Below are 16,255 nucleotides of genomic sequence, written 5' to 3'. Positions count from 1 at the left end.
TGATGGAAAGGAGAGGTAGTGGGCTTTTGAAACACCATGGTAGAGGAAAGATATTCAAAAGACAGCTTAAAAATAACCCCTGAGGGTGTGAACCAGCCTTCATCGGGCAGCCTGAGCAGAAGCAGGAAGAGAAAGCATGGACTGTTCTGGTCCCATCACACATGCCAGTCGAGGCTGTCCGCTCACGAGACAACAGAATGCTCAGAAGTGATCAGCAGCTTGTAGCCTCCGCTGCTTGGCAGAATGGCCCCCCAGTGATGCCAGCACCCTAATCCTGGAACCTGTGAATATGAGTGTGACACAGCAAAGGCACTTTGCAGATATAAGCTGGGCCTTAAATTATGGACAGCATACTGGATTACTCAGCTGGGCACTTCTAATCACTAAGCCCTTTAAAAGCAGGGAACTTTCTCTGGCTGGAGACAGGAGAGATGAGGCCAAAGGGAGGTCAGAGAGATTCAAAGTGTGAGAAGGATTCAACTGGCCAGAGCTGGCTTTGGAGGTAAAGGGGGCCAGGAGCCAGGGGGTGCCAGGAAGCCTCTAGAAGCTGAGAAAGACCTTTGGTTAACAGCCAAGAAATGGAGACCCCGGTCCGACAACAGCATGGAGCTGAGCTGTGCCAGCAACCTGGATGAGCCTGGAAGCCAATTCTTCCCAGGAGCCTCCGAAGAAGAGCTGGCTGGCTGACACCTTGATCTTAGCCTGTGAGACCCTGAGCAGAGAAACCAGATGAAACATCCCCCTACCCAGACTTGTGACTCACAGAACTGAGATAATAAATTTGTCTGGGGATGTGTCATAAAAGCAATGGGAGACTACCACACCTCTCAAAACAGCCTTGATCCCATCTTCCCCAGACCTCGGCTGACCGAGTTCCCATAGGCTGAGACTGATGCTCCACACTCTGTCCTGACCTTCCAGGTAAATGGGTCTGGGAACAAGACCCTTTATGGCTGCACGACTAACGTCCATTCTTCCACAAACCCACTCCTGTCCCCAAACTGTGCCACTCAGACATCAGTGAGGATCCCCTTCCATCTTGCCAAGGAAAAACATACAGTGCAAAAGCCACCAGGCTGGAAAGCCTGAGAGTCAAGCTAGAGGCCTGGGACAAACCTTTTATTCTCTCAGGGCCTTAGTATCCTCATCTTTAAAATGATCAATCAGATGCTGTCTAATATATGTTGCTGGTGACTTCAGAGGTCATATTTTGGCTATACCATTTCAAACAAGCCTTGAGTTAATAAAGAACTTTCCTTTTCACAAAGCATAATGGATAAATTTTTGTATAGAATGATGACTCTGGAGTCAGCGAGAAATGGATTAACATTCTCACTGCTCAGCTCAAAAGTGGTGAGTGCCGTGTTGGGCAAGGGACTAAGCCTCTCTGAGCTAACACATCCATTACAGATGGAATTGGTAAGGATAATGTGTAAGCGTTTACACAATGCCTTGGCTGGACAAAATGCTCAATTAAGCGGTAGTTTCTAGGATGAAGAAAATGATGATGACAATGAACTTTTGTTGACCAAGTTCTCAATAGACACTCAAGAGTCATGATCTTCCCTTGAGGTCTGTGCTCCCATGTCTCACAGACATCCCTGAACAAGTGATCCTGAAATTTACTTAGAGCTGAAAAGTCGAGAAACCAACTAACCAGAAAACATCTCATTTGTCTCTTCAATGGAGGAGTAGGGCTTACTTAATAAAGTCTCCTCTGACAGGAGAAAGATAAAATATCGGTTTAATGCTAGAGCATTGATTTTGGTTGGATACATTGTCACTTTGGTCCATCTCTGCCGTTTACTGAGCAAAAGCCCTCTCGCAGACTACACAGGCAAATCAATAAAGATGGGCCATCCGCTTGAATATTTGTGGCCTTGACTTGTCAAGTTAGCATCTAGACTGAAAGGTGAGTCACTCTCTTAAGAAAGTTGTTCTGATGGTAAATTTGGGGTCCTCCCCCAAAGACCAGTTCATGACAGGTGAGGTTCTGGGTGGCTGGAAAGAGTTGGCAGCGGGGCACAAGCACAAACTAGAGGCACACCTGCTCCAGAGCCCAAGAGCTGCAACTACTGAGCCCACACACCACGACTACTGAGGCCTGGGTGCCTAGAGCCCGTGCTCCACAAGAGCAGCCTCTGCCATGATGCCTGCTCATGGCAACTAGAGAAAACCCGTCTGCAGCAACGAAGATCCAGTGCAGCCCAACGGTAATTAATCAATTAGAAACAAACTAGAGGGCACACATCTCCCACCTTTGCTGGGCTGTGCCTTGGGAAGGTCCTGGTTAAAACACCTTGACCTCACCTTCCTCAGTGGTGAAGGGGAGACTGTGATTACAGAAAAGGCCACATGCAGAGAACTTCACCCCTAACTGATAAACCTGTCTGCAGGCCTTTATAAATTACTGGCTGTACACAGAGTCCCAACCTGGATATGGAGGGTGCACCCTGAAGAATCAGAAAACAAGGGCCTTTTTCTCAAGCCACTCACAACCCATGAGGGAGTTTGTACTAAAGACAACTCAATTAGGCTGAATTAAATGAAACAGGTGACTTCAGAGACAGCTGCTTTTCCCCAGATCAGAATACTATAATAATAGCATCAGGTTTTGAACAGTTAGATTACATTTTCAGAGATAATATGCCCAGAGAGCACAACAGATGAGCTTTTAAAAAATGTAATGGAGGTATGGTACACAGGCCTACGTTGCAGGAAATGAAGCCCTCCTGGATGGATAACAGACAACAGAGGCTTGCATTTCTTTTTCCTCTTCTTAGAACCAAGTGCCCCATATTAGCAGTCTCTCCTCAGATAAGAGTTAGGGATCTTGAGAAACTAATGCCATTCTTTTAGGTCACAAGGCTGCTAATTGGGGCAGAGCTTAAGTATCTTCTAGAAGAGTCCAAAGGTTTTGGAACATTTATGAATATTAATTTTTTAAGGTGAGGATGGAAATATCCAAGCCATTCTGTCATGTTGCCTGTATACTCATCTGATAAGACTGCGAAGGCACTCAGTGTGTAACACAGCAGGGACAAGTGTTCATCCTGCCGAGCATCGCAAAGGAGAACATCAGTCAGGATGTGTATGGGGGCGAGGAGGAAAAAAGAATGAGCCGTAATGAGACTTCAGCTACCAGTCACCCACAATCATCAGATTTATTACTTTGTAAGCATATCTTTTACAGGCTATATTCATACTATTTGGTGAAAGTAAAAATAAAATAAGGCAGAAGAACAGTGATAAATTTCCTTTCTTGACTAGATAGGTATTGTGTAATATCTCTAAGTCTGCTCAAAGGTAAGTGTCAAAGCATCCTTTAATAGACCAAGTATGTGGATAAAAAGAACACTTACCCCCAAAATATATATCTGAATTATATGAGTGTGCTTCATGGTGTCAGGTGCCTTTTCACAAAGATATTTGTGAAATGATGCTTTATTTTTCTGCCTGCTCAGAAACTTCACAATTTTTATTTCTTTTCCCTTATTCTGAAAGGAGGTAGGTTTGTTTCCAGGGTGCTTTTGTGGATTAATAAAGTAAAATATCATTTGGAAGAATGAAACTAAGAGCTAAATTAAGTATCCATATTTAGGATGGCATGGAGGTCTCAGAATATTGAAGTCAATATTTTACTACTGGTGCATGACTAGGATAACAAGTTACAGACATGCCCTGCAATTTGGAAGTCATCTCTGGCTACAGAGATACCTATTCTTCATCATTTAAATCAGCCACCTCTTCCTGCCTCCTTAAAGCAGATTTTTCCAAGCAGTTGCTACTGGCCCTCTTCTCTTCACTCCGTACATCGCTCCCTGGGAAATTCCATCCACTTCCCTGGCTCAGGTCATGATGGCTGACAAGCTTCACCTCTCCACTTGTATTCTCTGGCTTTACTTTTAGCTTCAACTGCTTTGCCATCAGTTTCAAAAGCCTCAAAGACCAACCGTGACACCAATTACCTCAAAGACCTACTGTGAGTCATAATACAGAACTGTCAGATAAAAAATCAACACCTGTCTGACCACATCTGTATTTTCCTGAATTTCCACTCTTCTTCTGCCTCCCAATCCCTTAATACAGAAACCTCTTTCTCTCCACCATTTCTTGTTTTCCAAATACCTACTAAGTCCTTTTGCCTATACTTTCCTCCAATCTTTCTCACATACTTTGCTGTTTTACTTGATAGATTATTTTTTGGCTCTGCAGGGAGCAGGAGTACAATCTGAGTGTTTTAGAGTGAAAGTCAAGGAGACAGAGATTATGACTTAAGGAAGCACTTTCTAAGTCAGGTGTTTACAGATGGGTTCAGGAATTCACTGTCTCTAGACATGTTTAAACACAGGCTGGCTGATGATATAACATAGGTTCAACAGCCAATGAGTAGCTGGACTTGATGACATTTGATATACCATCCAATCTTGAGATTATACGGGTTATTTAATCACCATTTTCTTTCAAGCCCTCATTGCTCACCTCTTCCCCACAGTGCAAACATGTTTCAATCCCCGATCTATGTCTGATGCTTCAGGAAGTCCTGGTGTTTCTATGCTTTTCTTTGTGACCTTATTTTCCCTCTGCAAATCCTCACATGTATATGAAGATTCGTTCATTCGTTTGCCCCACCTACTATATGCGAGGCGCTGGAAATACAGCCTTCATATACCTTCCAGATGGAGAGCCGACATCATAGGCTATAGCACAGACCAAGCAATCTGAGTTTTAATAAGCCCTCCAGGTGACTCCCCTGCTGGCTAAAGTCTGAGAACTATGAAACAGGTTAAAGTGTGCATGAAATTTTGTAGAAGGTCATTATATGACAAGGGACTCGTCTCTGCTTGGTAAATCCAAATGCCATGGCAACCATCTGATTGAAGAATTGCTAATAAGGATGCATCTCAGGAAAATTTGTGGAACACACACCTGAGTTTCTTTAAATGCCCATTTTCATGTCTATTTTGTCAAGCACTCATGTATTTGATTAAACCCACTAAACCATATCAACTATTCTTCTATTTATCCTTCTGCACTGAACAGAAGCGGAGTGAATTTGAGTGCTAAATCTCACATAACTGAACTCTAAAGATTTGCAGACAAATGTAATGGTTTCCAAGTTGTTTAACTATCAGCTCAGCTTAGGGAGCATGATCACATAAGACCAATTAAAAGTTTGAAATTAGATTGCCAGTGATCACCATGGAATCAAATCAAAGAACATACTGAAATCTTCCCTTCATCCCCAACTTCTCAAAAACCAAGGAGAAACAAGCTTAGGAAGGCAATATAGCACAGTAAAGGCAGTTCTCATCCAGTAGGATTTTTAGGGAAGAGGGGTTAAAAAAAGAAGGTAGGAGGGCTTCTGAGTAAGGTAATATATCTGCATACTTTATTAACAAAATATTATTAACATAGAAGGATACTACCCATGGAAGGATCAGAAGCCACCTGAGAGGGTTACTGTCTGCACTTGGATTTCAAGTTACATATAGAGGGGGGAGTAATTTGCATGGGGAAAAAAGTAACATTCAGACCAAAGATGCTTTCTAAACAGTGAGCTTTCTGGGAATTTATCTAATAGAATGGGGAACCCTCACCTCTCAAACCCAGCCTCAACAGACCTGCAGATAAATTCTGCCTCCCAAGTGTGGAGAAATCACAGGGAAGACTCTAAGAGGAAAATTTCCATCTTTGCTTCCCACTCCCCAACATAGCCTAACTTGAAATAGCTATTTTTGGTGCAGCAACCAGCTCTCCCATGGGACAAAGTCCCCTCCTCCCCAGCTTGTCTTCCTTGTCAATGTTGGGAGCACACAGGACAACAGCTAAAACAAACACCATCGTGACACAGCATGCTACTAACCTGCTCATGAACTTGTACCGGCGGGGCAGGTAATAGATTTTTCTCCTGGAAGAACAGCAAAAATGAAGCCAGTCGAGAAGAAAACCCATCGTCAGTTACAGTTTGAACTAGCAAGGAAGGAAAGGAGATTGAAGATAGAAGCCTGTAAGAGGTGAAGAAGAAAAAACTAAAAAGAGATTAACAGTGAGAAATGTAGTGGGAATGCAGGGCATGCGTTTTTGACTCATGAAATCGTATGAAATAGTTTCTATTGACACTGCTTCCTCTCCTTGTTACCATCATTTTTTACACTTGCTCTTCGCCTATAGAACCTGTGCAGAGCAATAATTTGGAGCAATTGGTATTTGTATGAATTCAGCTGAGGTCAGCTTTTTTTTTTTTTTTCTTCAGGAACAGAGGTAGATTGCCAGCCTGCTTGCAACATACATAATTTAACAGGCACACTGTTATATTAACAAATATTTCTACAGCACTTAAAGTTTAGAGAAAGTTTCTGTCATCTGATATAGGCAAAGGTAATATAAATTATATATAAAAATATATGTTTTTACAACCAGTACGGGAAGGACACTAACAAATAAGTATCAACACCCTCTGTAAATAACCATACTAGCACATATTGTCTAACCCGTGGCCCTCGTATATTGTTAATTAAAGAGGTAAACCAAGGAATCCAAGAAAAAAAATCTTTTTAAAAATCAGACTTATTAAGGGTCTGTTGTAGTTCTATGTACCTGCATATAAAAGTATTACAAATGCAAATTCTGAGTACAGTGTGAAGGGAGAACATGTGCATTAGATACTTTTAAAAATGCAATCTCTTTCCATGGTTGGACTTCAATGCGTATGTATGAATGAATAGTTTGCATGGATTTTGAACTAAGATATTAGAGAAAATGGGAAGTTTATACACCAAAACTTATTGTGCATATCTGTGAAAACTTGAACACATATCCCATGTTATAAAGAGGCAGATTATACAGACAACAGAAAAATCAGTGGTTGCCAGGGGTCTGGGCTAGGGGAGAGAAGGGATAGAGTAAAGGGGATTTCAAGGGTTGTGAAACTATTCTGCATGATACCACAATAAGGGATACACGGCACTGTGAATTGTCCAAACCCACAGAACTGTACAAGACAAGAAGTGAACCCTTAACTATATACCACTAAAACAGACACCATCATCACATTACTAACCTACTGATAGTAACAATGTGCCAATACTTGTCCATCAGTTGTAACAAATAAACCACACTAATGCAAAGTATCAATAGTAAGGAAGCTGTAAGCGGGGGTGAGAGGAGGTCTGTGGGAACACTCTGTACTATCTATTCAATTTTCTGTAAACCAAAAACTGCTCTAGAAACTGCCTATTTAAAAAACCTATATCCTTGGACATACAGGTATTTAGCAAAAGCAGATTTCAGTGGCCATTTCCCACAAGAAATCTATTCCTCAACTTCCTTTTAAATATCATAGAAACAAAAATCCAAGGAGACTAAACCTGGGATTCAGAAGTACAGTCTATAGGAAATAATAAAGGTAAGATTCCTGGAGGCATTTCAATGTCCAAACTGATGTTTGAACACTTTGTTGAACTGAAATGTCAGGACAATTCCTCTTTTGGAAATATATGCTGGATAAAAAGGTAATGTAAATTTTAAATGCACCAAGTTGTATCAAGTGAGGCTATGCTTGGGTAAAATCACATCAATATTAATAAGGCCAACTCATGGACACTCATTAACAGTATTTCCTCCTAAAATGTTGTCCTGCAGGAATTCCTTTCATGTAAAATTATTATTCACAGTTGTTATGGCTTTCATTTTATTGCCTGGATTGCATTCTCTGAATGCTGCATAAGAGAAGTGTTCATGTTGCTTGCAGGCGGCACTCTTCTGCTATTATGTAATGAGCGCACAGAGGTGTTATCTATGATACAGCCAGTTTCCTTAGGTTTCACTACCTTACTATTATCGAAAGGTAGACCTTTTAAGCTCTGTTGGCTTTAAGCTGTTGGTCTGATCTATGACTCTATCTAAGCATATATTTATTTTCTCTTTGGTACTTATGTATGACATAGCATTAATTCACATTGATAAATTACTGATTGTGCAAACAACTGTTGATGGAAACAAAATTGGTATTCCTTCTCTCTCACTGATTACATATATTACATAATTTACATATATATATAATTTTAAAAATCCTTGGGTTCCAAGATTTTCTATGTAACATATTAAAAACAAAAATAAGTGAAAAATTTAGAACTACATTAGTCTCAATTCCTTTGAGAATTCTGCCTTGAGGAAAATACATGGTAGAAATCTCAGCCTCTATTTTGAATTTGTATTAGGATACAAAGACTAATAAACAAAGAAAATAAGATGCACCAGAGAGATATATTACAGGCTTATGAATGGAAATTGCCCTTCCCTAAATGTGTTCCTAGCATCTCTTCATTTTTAAGAATATAGATAGATCTTTGTCTCAATAACTTTCCATAGCTCATTAAGAGCTATACTTTAGAACTGGCCATCTGCCTAATTTCTGCCCTCTGACTTGATCGTATTGGCAAATGGTGAACCAAAAGTAGGAAGTATTTAATTCTTTTCTCCCTTAAGAACTGTCCTTGGTACTATGCCCCTCCACCTCCTTTAAGAGATTCTATTATTTCTACATATCTTGGCATTCATAATTCAAAATTTAATACTTAATTTCATTTCTATCTAGCAAACAATCACTTTTTTTAATCTATAGGGAATATAAGAATATTCACTCTGAGATGGAGGAAAATTAATCCTTTAAAATAATTAAATTCATGCAAAGTACTTTATATTCCCCACTCCAGTGTTCTTGCCTGGAGAATCCCAGGGACCGGGGAGCCTCGTGGGCTGCCGTCTATGGGGTCGCACAGAGTTGGACACAACTGAAGCGACTTAGCAGCAGCAGCAGCAGCAGCAGGAATAAATATCAATGGTTGTGGTTTGCACAGCATTTATGACTTGACTCTTAAAATGCAAAAATAGTTATTTAAAAAAATAACGTCACGTTTTCCTGAAATTTCTTGAACTTGCCGCAATGGAAGTAGACTTTAACTTTTTTCTGGAAGGGACCAGTCAGTAAGGACTTGTACCACTGATCCTGACATCTGGCCATTCAAAGAAGCAGGGTTTTAAAAAGTGGCACTTTGGCAATGAAAATGCCACCTGGAAAATCTTTCTTTCTCAACAGTCTATCCTTCTAAGGACTGCATTAGCCAGGCATTTTCACAAAAAATCATGAAGTCATTATTAGCCATGAAGTTACTTATTGCATTTCCTAAACATTTAAAGGACTTTCCCCCCTCTAACAGTGTTCCAGTCTGCATTTTGATTTTATTTGTTTCGATAGAGGAGTGCACTAGCAGCAGAGAGGGTGGGGGAGAAATACTTTTAGACCTACCTGAAAGGCATTCTTACATTCATTTGTTCTGCATATCTTCCAAGCACTTCCCATGGGGCATGCAACTTCACAAAGATAATGTCACTATTTATTAGAGAGGACTGAAACAGAAAAGAGAAACTAAATTGAAAAGTGTATCCAAGTCTCCTATGGTTTCAATTGAACTGGAACTTAAAACACATGAACTTGTATAGTGTAAGATCAGAGGGCATTTTTCAGCAATAAGCTGGGTCCTCATGTGTGCACATATCCATTCAATCAATATGTTACTGTGTGTCAGGCTCTGGAGAACCAGCAGGGAAGAAAAGAGATACAGACGGCATTTACATTCTGCAAATACACACATGCAAAAGAAGACAGGCAAAAACAAGTTAACAGGAGAAAGAGATTCAGGGAGTTGAGTGTTCTGAAGACAGCACAGTCTTGGGAGAAAAGTTGGAGTGGGATACCCATTTCCTTGGACAAAGGGTCCAAAAAAAAGTCCTCTCTGAGGAGTGGACATGTGAGTTGGGATATAAAGGAGGAGCCAGTTGGGTAAAAAGCTGAATGTTCTGGGTGCAAAGCCCCTAGGCTGGGAAACAGCTTAGTATGTCCTATCGTGGAGGGGCAAGGAGGAGGGTGGAGGTGCTGGGGTGGATTAATCAGAGACTGGCAAGAGAAGAGGTTGGAAAGGTGAGCAGGAGCTAGCATGCAGTGGTTCACAGGCCACAACAACACAGTTAAACTTTATGCTAGGTACATGGGGAAGTCATTTTGATTTAGGTGTTCAAAGACCACTGTGGCTGCTGCAAGGAAGACAAAGAATAAGGAGAGTCACAGTGAAACGGAGAGAGAGATGCTCTCAATCATTCAGGCAAAAGCAATAGTTGGTGGTGGGGGGGATAAAGGGAACTAAGAGATGTGTCTTAAATCTGGCCAGCATCAGCAAGGCTTTTTGAAAGGACTGTGGTCTTTGGCCCCAAACCTTTGCCTTCTTCGGGGCTTTTCATCAACACAGAACTTAGGGCTGTAAAACTAAGACTTCACACACCATTAACTACCCAACAGGTTTTGGTCTGTGCCTCTGGCGGCAGGGACATCCCTTATTAGGAGATTTCCTTTAGAAGTCATTTCCCAGGGTGAGGGCTGAGTTGTGGAAGGATGTGGAAGAAAGATGAGAAACAGTTAAGCCAGAGCTTAATGAGCCAAATGACCAATTACTTGTCCTTATCTTTCCACACAGGTTCATCCTGAACTGCATACCATTCAAGTGTTTATAGTTTAAGAAAATCAATTTAAAATTTCATAGTTTAAGATGTATTGGGCCTTTGTGGCTGAACTCTCCTTATAACAGTATCTATACACAAGTCAGTATCTTTACACACCTGACAAAAAAACCTCAACTTTATGCTCCAGCAGGGGTACATTTGCACTGTAGGGAATTGTTTTTACATTGCAGATGAAAGGCAACTGTAATTCATTTTTCGTATTTTCATTCAGGGTCTTCTTGCTGGGCTTATAAATACTGTATTTAAGGCCTAAGAACACCTCAAGATATTATGGAAAAGCAAACTGGTATCAACAACATTCTCAGAAAACTTTGGTGATGCTGACTTTCCCATGGGGAGAAGGGCCAGGATCCAAGTGCACAATGGTGAAGGGGAACCCCTGATATTGGTTAGAAAAAAAAATCAAATTTTCTGGCAGTTCAGGCTGAAATAAGGTTTTATCTTTCAACGTAGGACAAGCAGACACCTATCTTTAAGGCCCCTGAGAACAAGGAAAGCTTCTGTTATTCATGGTTGAATCCTTGGCCCCAGAACAGTTCCTGCTATATAGAAGGAGCTCTCAACCAATATTTGCCTGGTGGCGGTTTAATTGCTGTCGTGTCCGACTCTTGCGATCCCATGGACTGTAGCCCACCAGGCTCCTCTGTCCGTGGGATTCTCCAGGCAAGAATACTGGAGTGGGTTGCCATTGTCTTCTCCAGGGGATCTCCCCAACCCAGGGGTTGAATCTGGGTCTCCTGCATTGCAAGCAGATTCTTTACCAACTGAGCCAGCAGGGAAGCCCTGGTGAAATGTGAACAGTTCGTCCTGGCCCAGGTAAAAATTGGGAGCCCTGGTGGCTCAGAGGTTAAAGTGTCTGCCTACAATGCGGGAGACCTGGGTTCGATCCCTGGGTTGGGAAGATCCCCTGGAGAAGGAAATGGCAACCCACTCCAGTACTCTTGCCTGGAGAATCCCATGGACGGAGGAGCCTGGTGGGCTACAGTCCATGGGGTCACAAAGAGTCGGGCACGACTGAGCGACTTGACTTAACTTATGAAGCAGGAAGTGATGAAAATGAGGTGACTCTTGGAGCCCACGTAGCTGTTGTTTGCAAACGAGGTACTCACCCAGGGAACAAACACACCAGCAACCACTTAAATGCTGAGTTCTCTTCACAAACTTCTTACTGTTTAGTAACCCACTACTTCCCTACACTGAGTGCTCACAGCCATGTAGCCAGGTAGAGAGTGAATGAGCTCATGGGTGGCAATGTCTGTGTAAGAACATGTAGAAACACAGCTCGCACACACTCTGAGATAGTCTCAAAGATAATCAGTTGAACTTCCCTGTGCTTTGGAAAAGAATGCCACTTGTTTTTCCATATATACTAGTTTTCCAAGTTAAAAAGCAGAAGACATACTATATATCCTAAAAATGGGCCTTTTTGTTTATACTAAAGATACACTTCAGTATCTGAAGTGTAATGGCTCTGCACTCTCAATACAGAGGGCCCAGGTTCGATCCCTGGTCAGGCAAGCAGAGCCCACAGGCTGCAACTAAAGGCTTCATATGCTTCAGCTAAAGATCATGCATGCCACAACTAAGACCTGGCACAGCCAAATGAAATTTTAAAAAAGAAAAAAGGAAAGATACGCTTTAGAGTCTGGGAAGGTTTTGCAGCTTCCTCACTTGGGAGGTTTCATGGTGATACTAGGAATTCTTTAAATTTGCCTAGTTTTCTGACAAGGTTCTCACTTCCTGTTGTTTCTGCTCTATCTTCTCATGAGAGGAAGAGTAAAATTGTGGAAAATAAAGAAGACAAAATGGCCATAGGACTGATTCACAGAATCAACCAAACCTTGATTTAGAGAATGAAATCTTAGAATACACTCTCTTCACAGAATTACTGTGATTGCCAGTTTTACAGAAAACATACAATTTACTTCAAGAATAATCATTTTGTAGATCTCCCATGAATATACGAACACACTAGGGAGGATACAATACTATATCCAATTCAGGGCATATTCTAAGTGCCATACTTCTGTGTATGAAAAAGCCAAGTTCATTATCTGAACACATACTGAGTCAACTAAAATTCTAATGTGGGATTTCAACCATTTTCTGCATAAATGAACAACTGCTTTGAGTCACTCAGTATGATTTTTAAAAAACTCCATTTTCTTCTTATTTCAATTATAACAATGATTATAAAGCCTGTTATATTTATTTTATAGCATCACTTTATTATATCTAGTGCTATATAATTTTATAAGCACTTTTACACATTACCTCCTTTTATTCTCAAACTTGTAAGAGAGGCTTTACTTTCTTAAAAAAGGAAAGAGACTAAGTAATTCACCCACAGCTAAACTGAAAGTTTATTTCACTCAAATCTGAGTCTCCACCCACATCCCTTGACTCTGTCCATTTTATCTGATAAACTCTGAGGTTTAAATAAATCCATGGCTTTTACATGCATTGAAGACACATAATCTCTGAATTCTTTATCAGTTTACACAAAGAGGGGAAATTAAGCTGTATTTAAGATTATCTTGATAATCTTGAGAAAAGTGTTAACTGAATTCCCTTGAATGATGATGGGTGTCTATTCATGTGTTCTGTGTGTGGAGGGGTCTGCGTGTGTGCATGCCTGTGTCTATGTGCGTATGGGGCTTATTATTTTCTGTTTTTAAGGAGAAACTGAACTTCGGCTCAGAAAAATAAATGTGAAACATGACTGCTAATTATATGGCTCATACATCACTCTTTTTCTCGAGTACTGAATGATTATACTACTGGGTCTAAATAGGTTTTCCTTCTTATTAAGTAATCCTTTCCACATAAGTTCAAGTGTGCAAGTACCAAAATGAAGAGAAATGAAAATGATTTTTTGAAACAGAGTTGTTTCATTCATATACTACAATAAAAACACCTTAGGTTAGAACGTTGGGGAGAAGAAAAATGACCATTTAGAGGAGTTTGAAAAATCTCCTTAGAAGAATGACTGGAGAAATTAAAAAGTACCATGGAAAACACCTGGAATAGAAAAAGGTAAGAGCCACAGAAAACTTTTCTTCTTTCTTGTTCATTCAACAAAAACACATTGAACATGATCTATGTATAGATTCTGGGAATGCAAAGATATATAAACTGTGGTCTTTGCCTTGAAGGTTAGATAAGGTAGCCATAAGGAAAAAAATAAAAAGCATGCCATTATCTAAGCCAAGCAATCCACCTTTTAAAAATGTGCAAATGTACACATCTCTTTATCTCATGACCCCCAAAACAATGGCTGAAGAGAGGACACTAATAGAGAAAAGGTTTGGGAGTGGGGGCATGGAGGTACATCACAAACTTACTTTAGGACATATTAAGTTCTTTACACCCATGAAAAGACATCTTGTGGGTGGATAAACGAGTCCAGACCAAACTGTGTCTGGAGCTTAGGGGAGCAGTCTGAGTCAGGGATACAAAATAAATATGGCCAGGAGACAGACAATGTTTAAATCCATGGGATTGGATACGGTCATTTCTGAAGAGAATACAGGGACAGAGCCACGTGGGTAGCTGCAACACAGAGGTTAGATAGGGATGCAGACTCTGAGATTCAACTGCAGATATTCATGTATCTACCTCTTACCAGCTCTGTGATCCTGGCCAAGCTACTGAACCTCTCTGTGCTTCAGTCTGTTCAACTGTAAAATGGGAAATGATAGCAACAGCTATCAGTTGAGTTGTATTCAGTTCAGTCGCTCAGTCATGTCCAACTCTTTGAGACCCCGTGAATTGCAGCACGCCAGGCCTCCCTGTCCATCACCAACTCCCAGAGTTCACTCAGACTCATGTCCATTGAGTCAGTGACGCCATCCAGCCATCTCATCCTCTGTCGTCCCCTTCTCCTCCTGCCCCCAATCCCTCCCAGCATCAGAGTCTTTTCCAATGAGTCAACTCTTCGTATGAGGTGGCCAAAGTACTGGAGTTTCAGCTTCAGCATCAGTCCTTCCAATGAACACCCAGGACTGATCTCCGTTAGGATGGACTGGTTGGATCTCCTTGCAGTCCAAGTGACTCTCAAGAGTCTTCTCCAACACCATAGTTCAAAACTATCAATTCTTCGGCGCTCAGCTTTCTTCACAGTCCAATTCTCACATCCATACATGACCACTGGAAAAACCATAGCCTTGACTAGACGGACCTTTGTTGGTAAAGTTATGTCTCTGCTTTATTTTAAAAATATAAATTTATTTTAATAGGAGGTTAATTAGTTTAAAATATTGTATTGGTTTTGTCATACATCAACATGAATCCACCACAGGAATACACGTGTTCCCCATCCTGAACCCTCTCCCCCTCCCTCCCCATACCATCCCTCTGGGTCGTCCCAGTGCACCAGCCCCAAGCATCCAGTATCATGCATCGAATCTGGTTTGGCGATTCATTTCATATATGATATTATACATGTTTCAATGCCTTTCTCCCAAATCATCCCACCCTCTTCCTCTCCCACAGAGTCCAAAAGACTGTTCTATACATCTGTGTCTCTTTTGCTGGCTCTCATACAGGGTTATCATTACCATCTTTCTAAATTCCATATATTCAAAAGACTGTTCTATACATCTGTGTCTCTTTTGCTGGCTCTCATACAGGGTTATCATTACCATCTTTCTAAATTCCGTATATATGTGTTAGTATACTGTATTGGTGTTTTTCTTTCTGGGTTACTTCACTTTGTATAATAGGCTCCAGTTTCATCCATCTCATTAGAACTGATTCAAATGTATTCTTTTTAATGGCTGAGTAATACTCCATTGTGTATATGTACCACAGCTTTCTTATCCATTCATCTGCTGATGGACATCTAGGTTGCTTCCATGTCCTGGCTATTATAAACAGTGCTGCAAAGAACAGTGGGGTACACATGTCTCTTTCAATTCTGGTTTCCTCGGTGTGTACGCCCAGCAGTGGGAGGCTATCTAGGTTGGTCATAATTTTCCTTTCAAGGTGTAAGCATCTTTTAATTTCATGGCTGCAATCACCATCTGCAGTGATTTTGGAGCCCCCCAAAATAAAGTCTGACACTGTTTCCACTGTTTCCCCATCTATTTGCCATGAAGTGATGGGACCAGATGCCATGATCTTAGTTTTCTAAATGTTGAGTTTGTATTAAATGGCATAAAACAGGTGAGGTACTCATAGTACATCCGAAAACATGTTAGCATTATCTCCAAGGAGGGCCGTAGCACACTGGGGGGGGGGGAGGGGGAAGAACACAGCACTACTGGTTACCTAGTTACAATTGTGAATGTGACAAATAAGAAACTACCATCTGAAAAGGACTTTCCAGGCTTTGACTACAAGTGTAAACCAGAAGAAATTCTGAAAGTCAAGTTCCCAATGCCCATCTCCTTTCCCTCCACAGTCCCTACATATTCCTCCAAGGACACCCATTTATTCATTCATCAGACATTCACTGAGTGACTACTACATATCAGGAATCAAGACTGTCGGGAGAAATAACAATAACTTCAGATATGCAGATGAGACCACCCTTATGGCAGAAAGTGAAGAAGAACTAAAGAGCCTCTTGATGAAAGTGAAAGAGGACAGTGAAAAAGTTAACTTAAAACTCAACATTCAGAAAACTGAAATCATGGCATCCGGGCCCATCATTTCATGGCAAATAGATGGGGAA

General features: G+C 41.0%; 1 protein-coding gene across 1 annotated transcript in view; it reads right to left on the bottom strand.

Moving 5' to 3' along the window:
* The window catches only part of ANO4 (anoctamin 4), a 444,323-nt gene that overhangs the window by 147,114 nt on the left and 280,954 nt on the right, over nucleotides 1-16,255 (bottom strand). Inside the window, exons 8-9 of the mRNA XM_069585151.1 lie at nucleotides 9,311-9,411; nucleotides 5,867-5,911 (exon numbers count right to left, since the gene is read on the bottom strand). Coding sequence (XP_069441252.1) covers nucleotides 5,867-5,911; nucleotides 9,311-9,411 — 146 coding nt within the window. The remainder of the gene's footprint in view (nucleotides 1-5,866; nucleotides 5,912-9,310; nucleotides 9,412-16,255) is intronic.

Source organism: Ovis canadensis, chromosome 3 (assembly GCF_042477335.2).
Source record: "Ovis canadensis isolate MfBH-ARS-UI-01 breed Bighorn chromosome 3, ARS-UI_OviCan_v2, whole genome shotgun sequence".
NCBI lineage: Eukaryota > Metazoa > Chordata > Mammalia > Artiodactyla > Bovidae > Ovis > Ovis canadensis.
The sequence above is the reverse complement of the archived record's forward strand: the minus strand, read 5'-3'. Positions and strand labels throughout refer to the sequence as shown.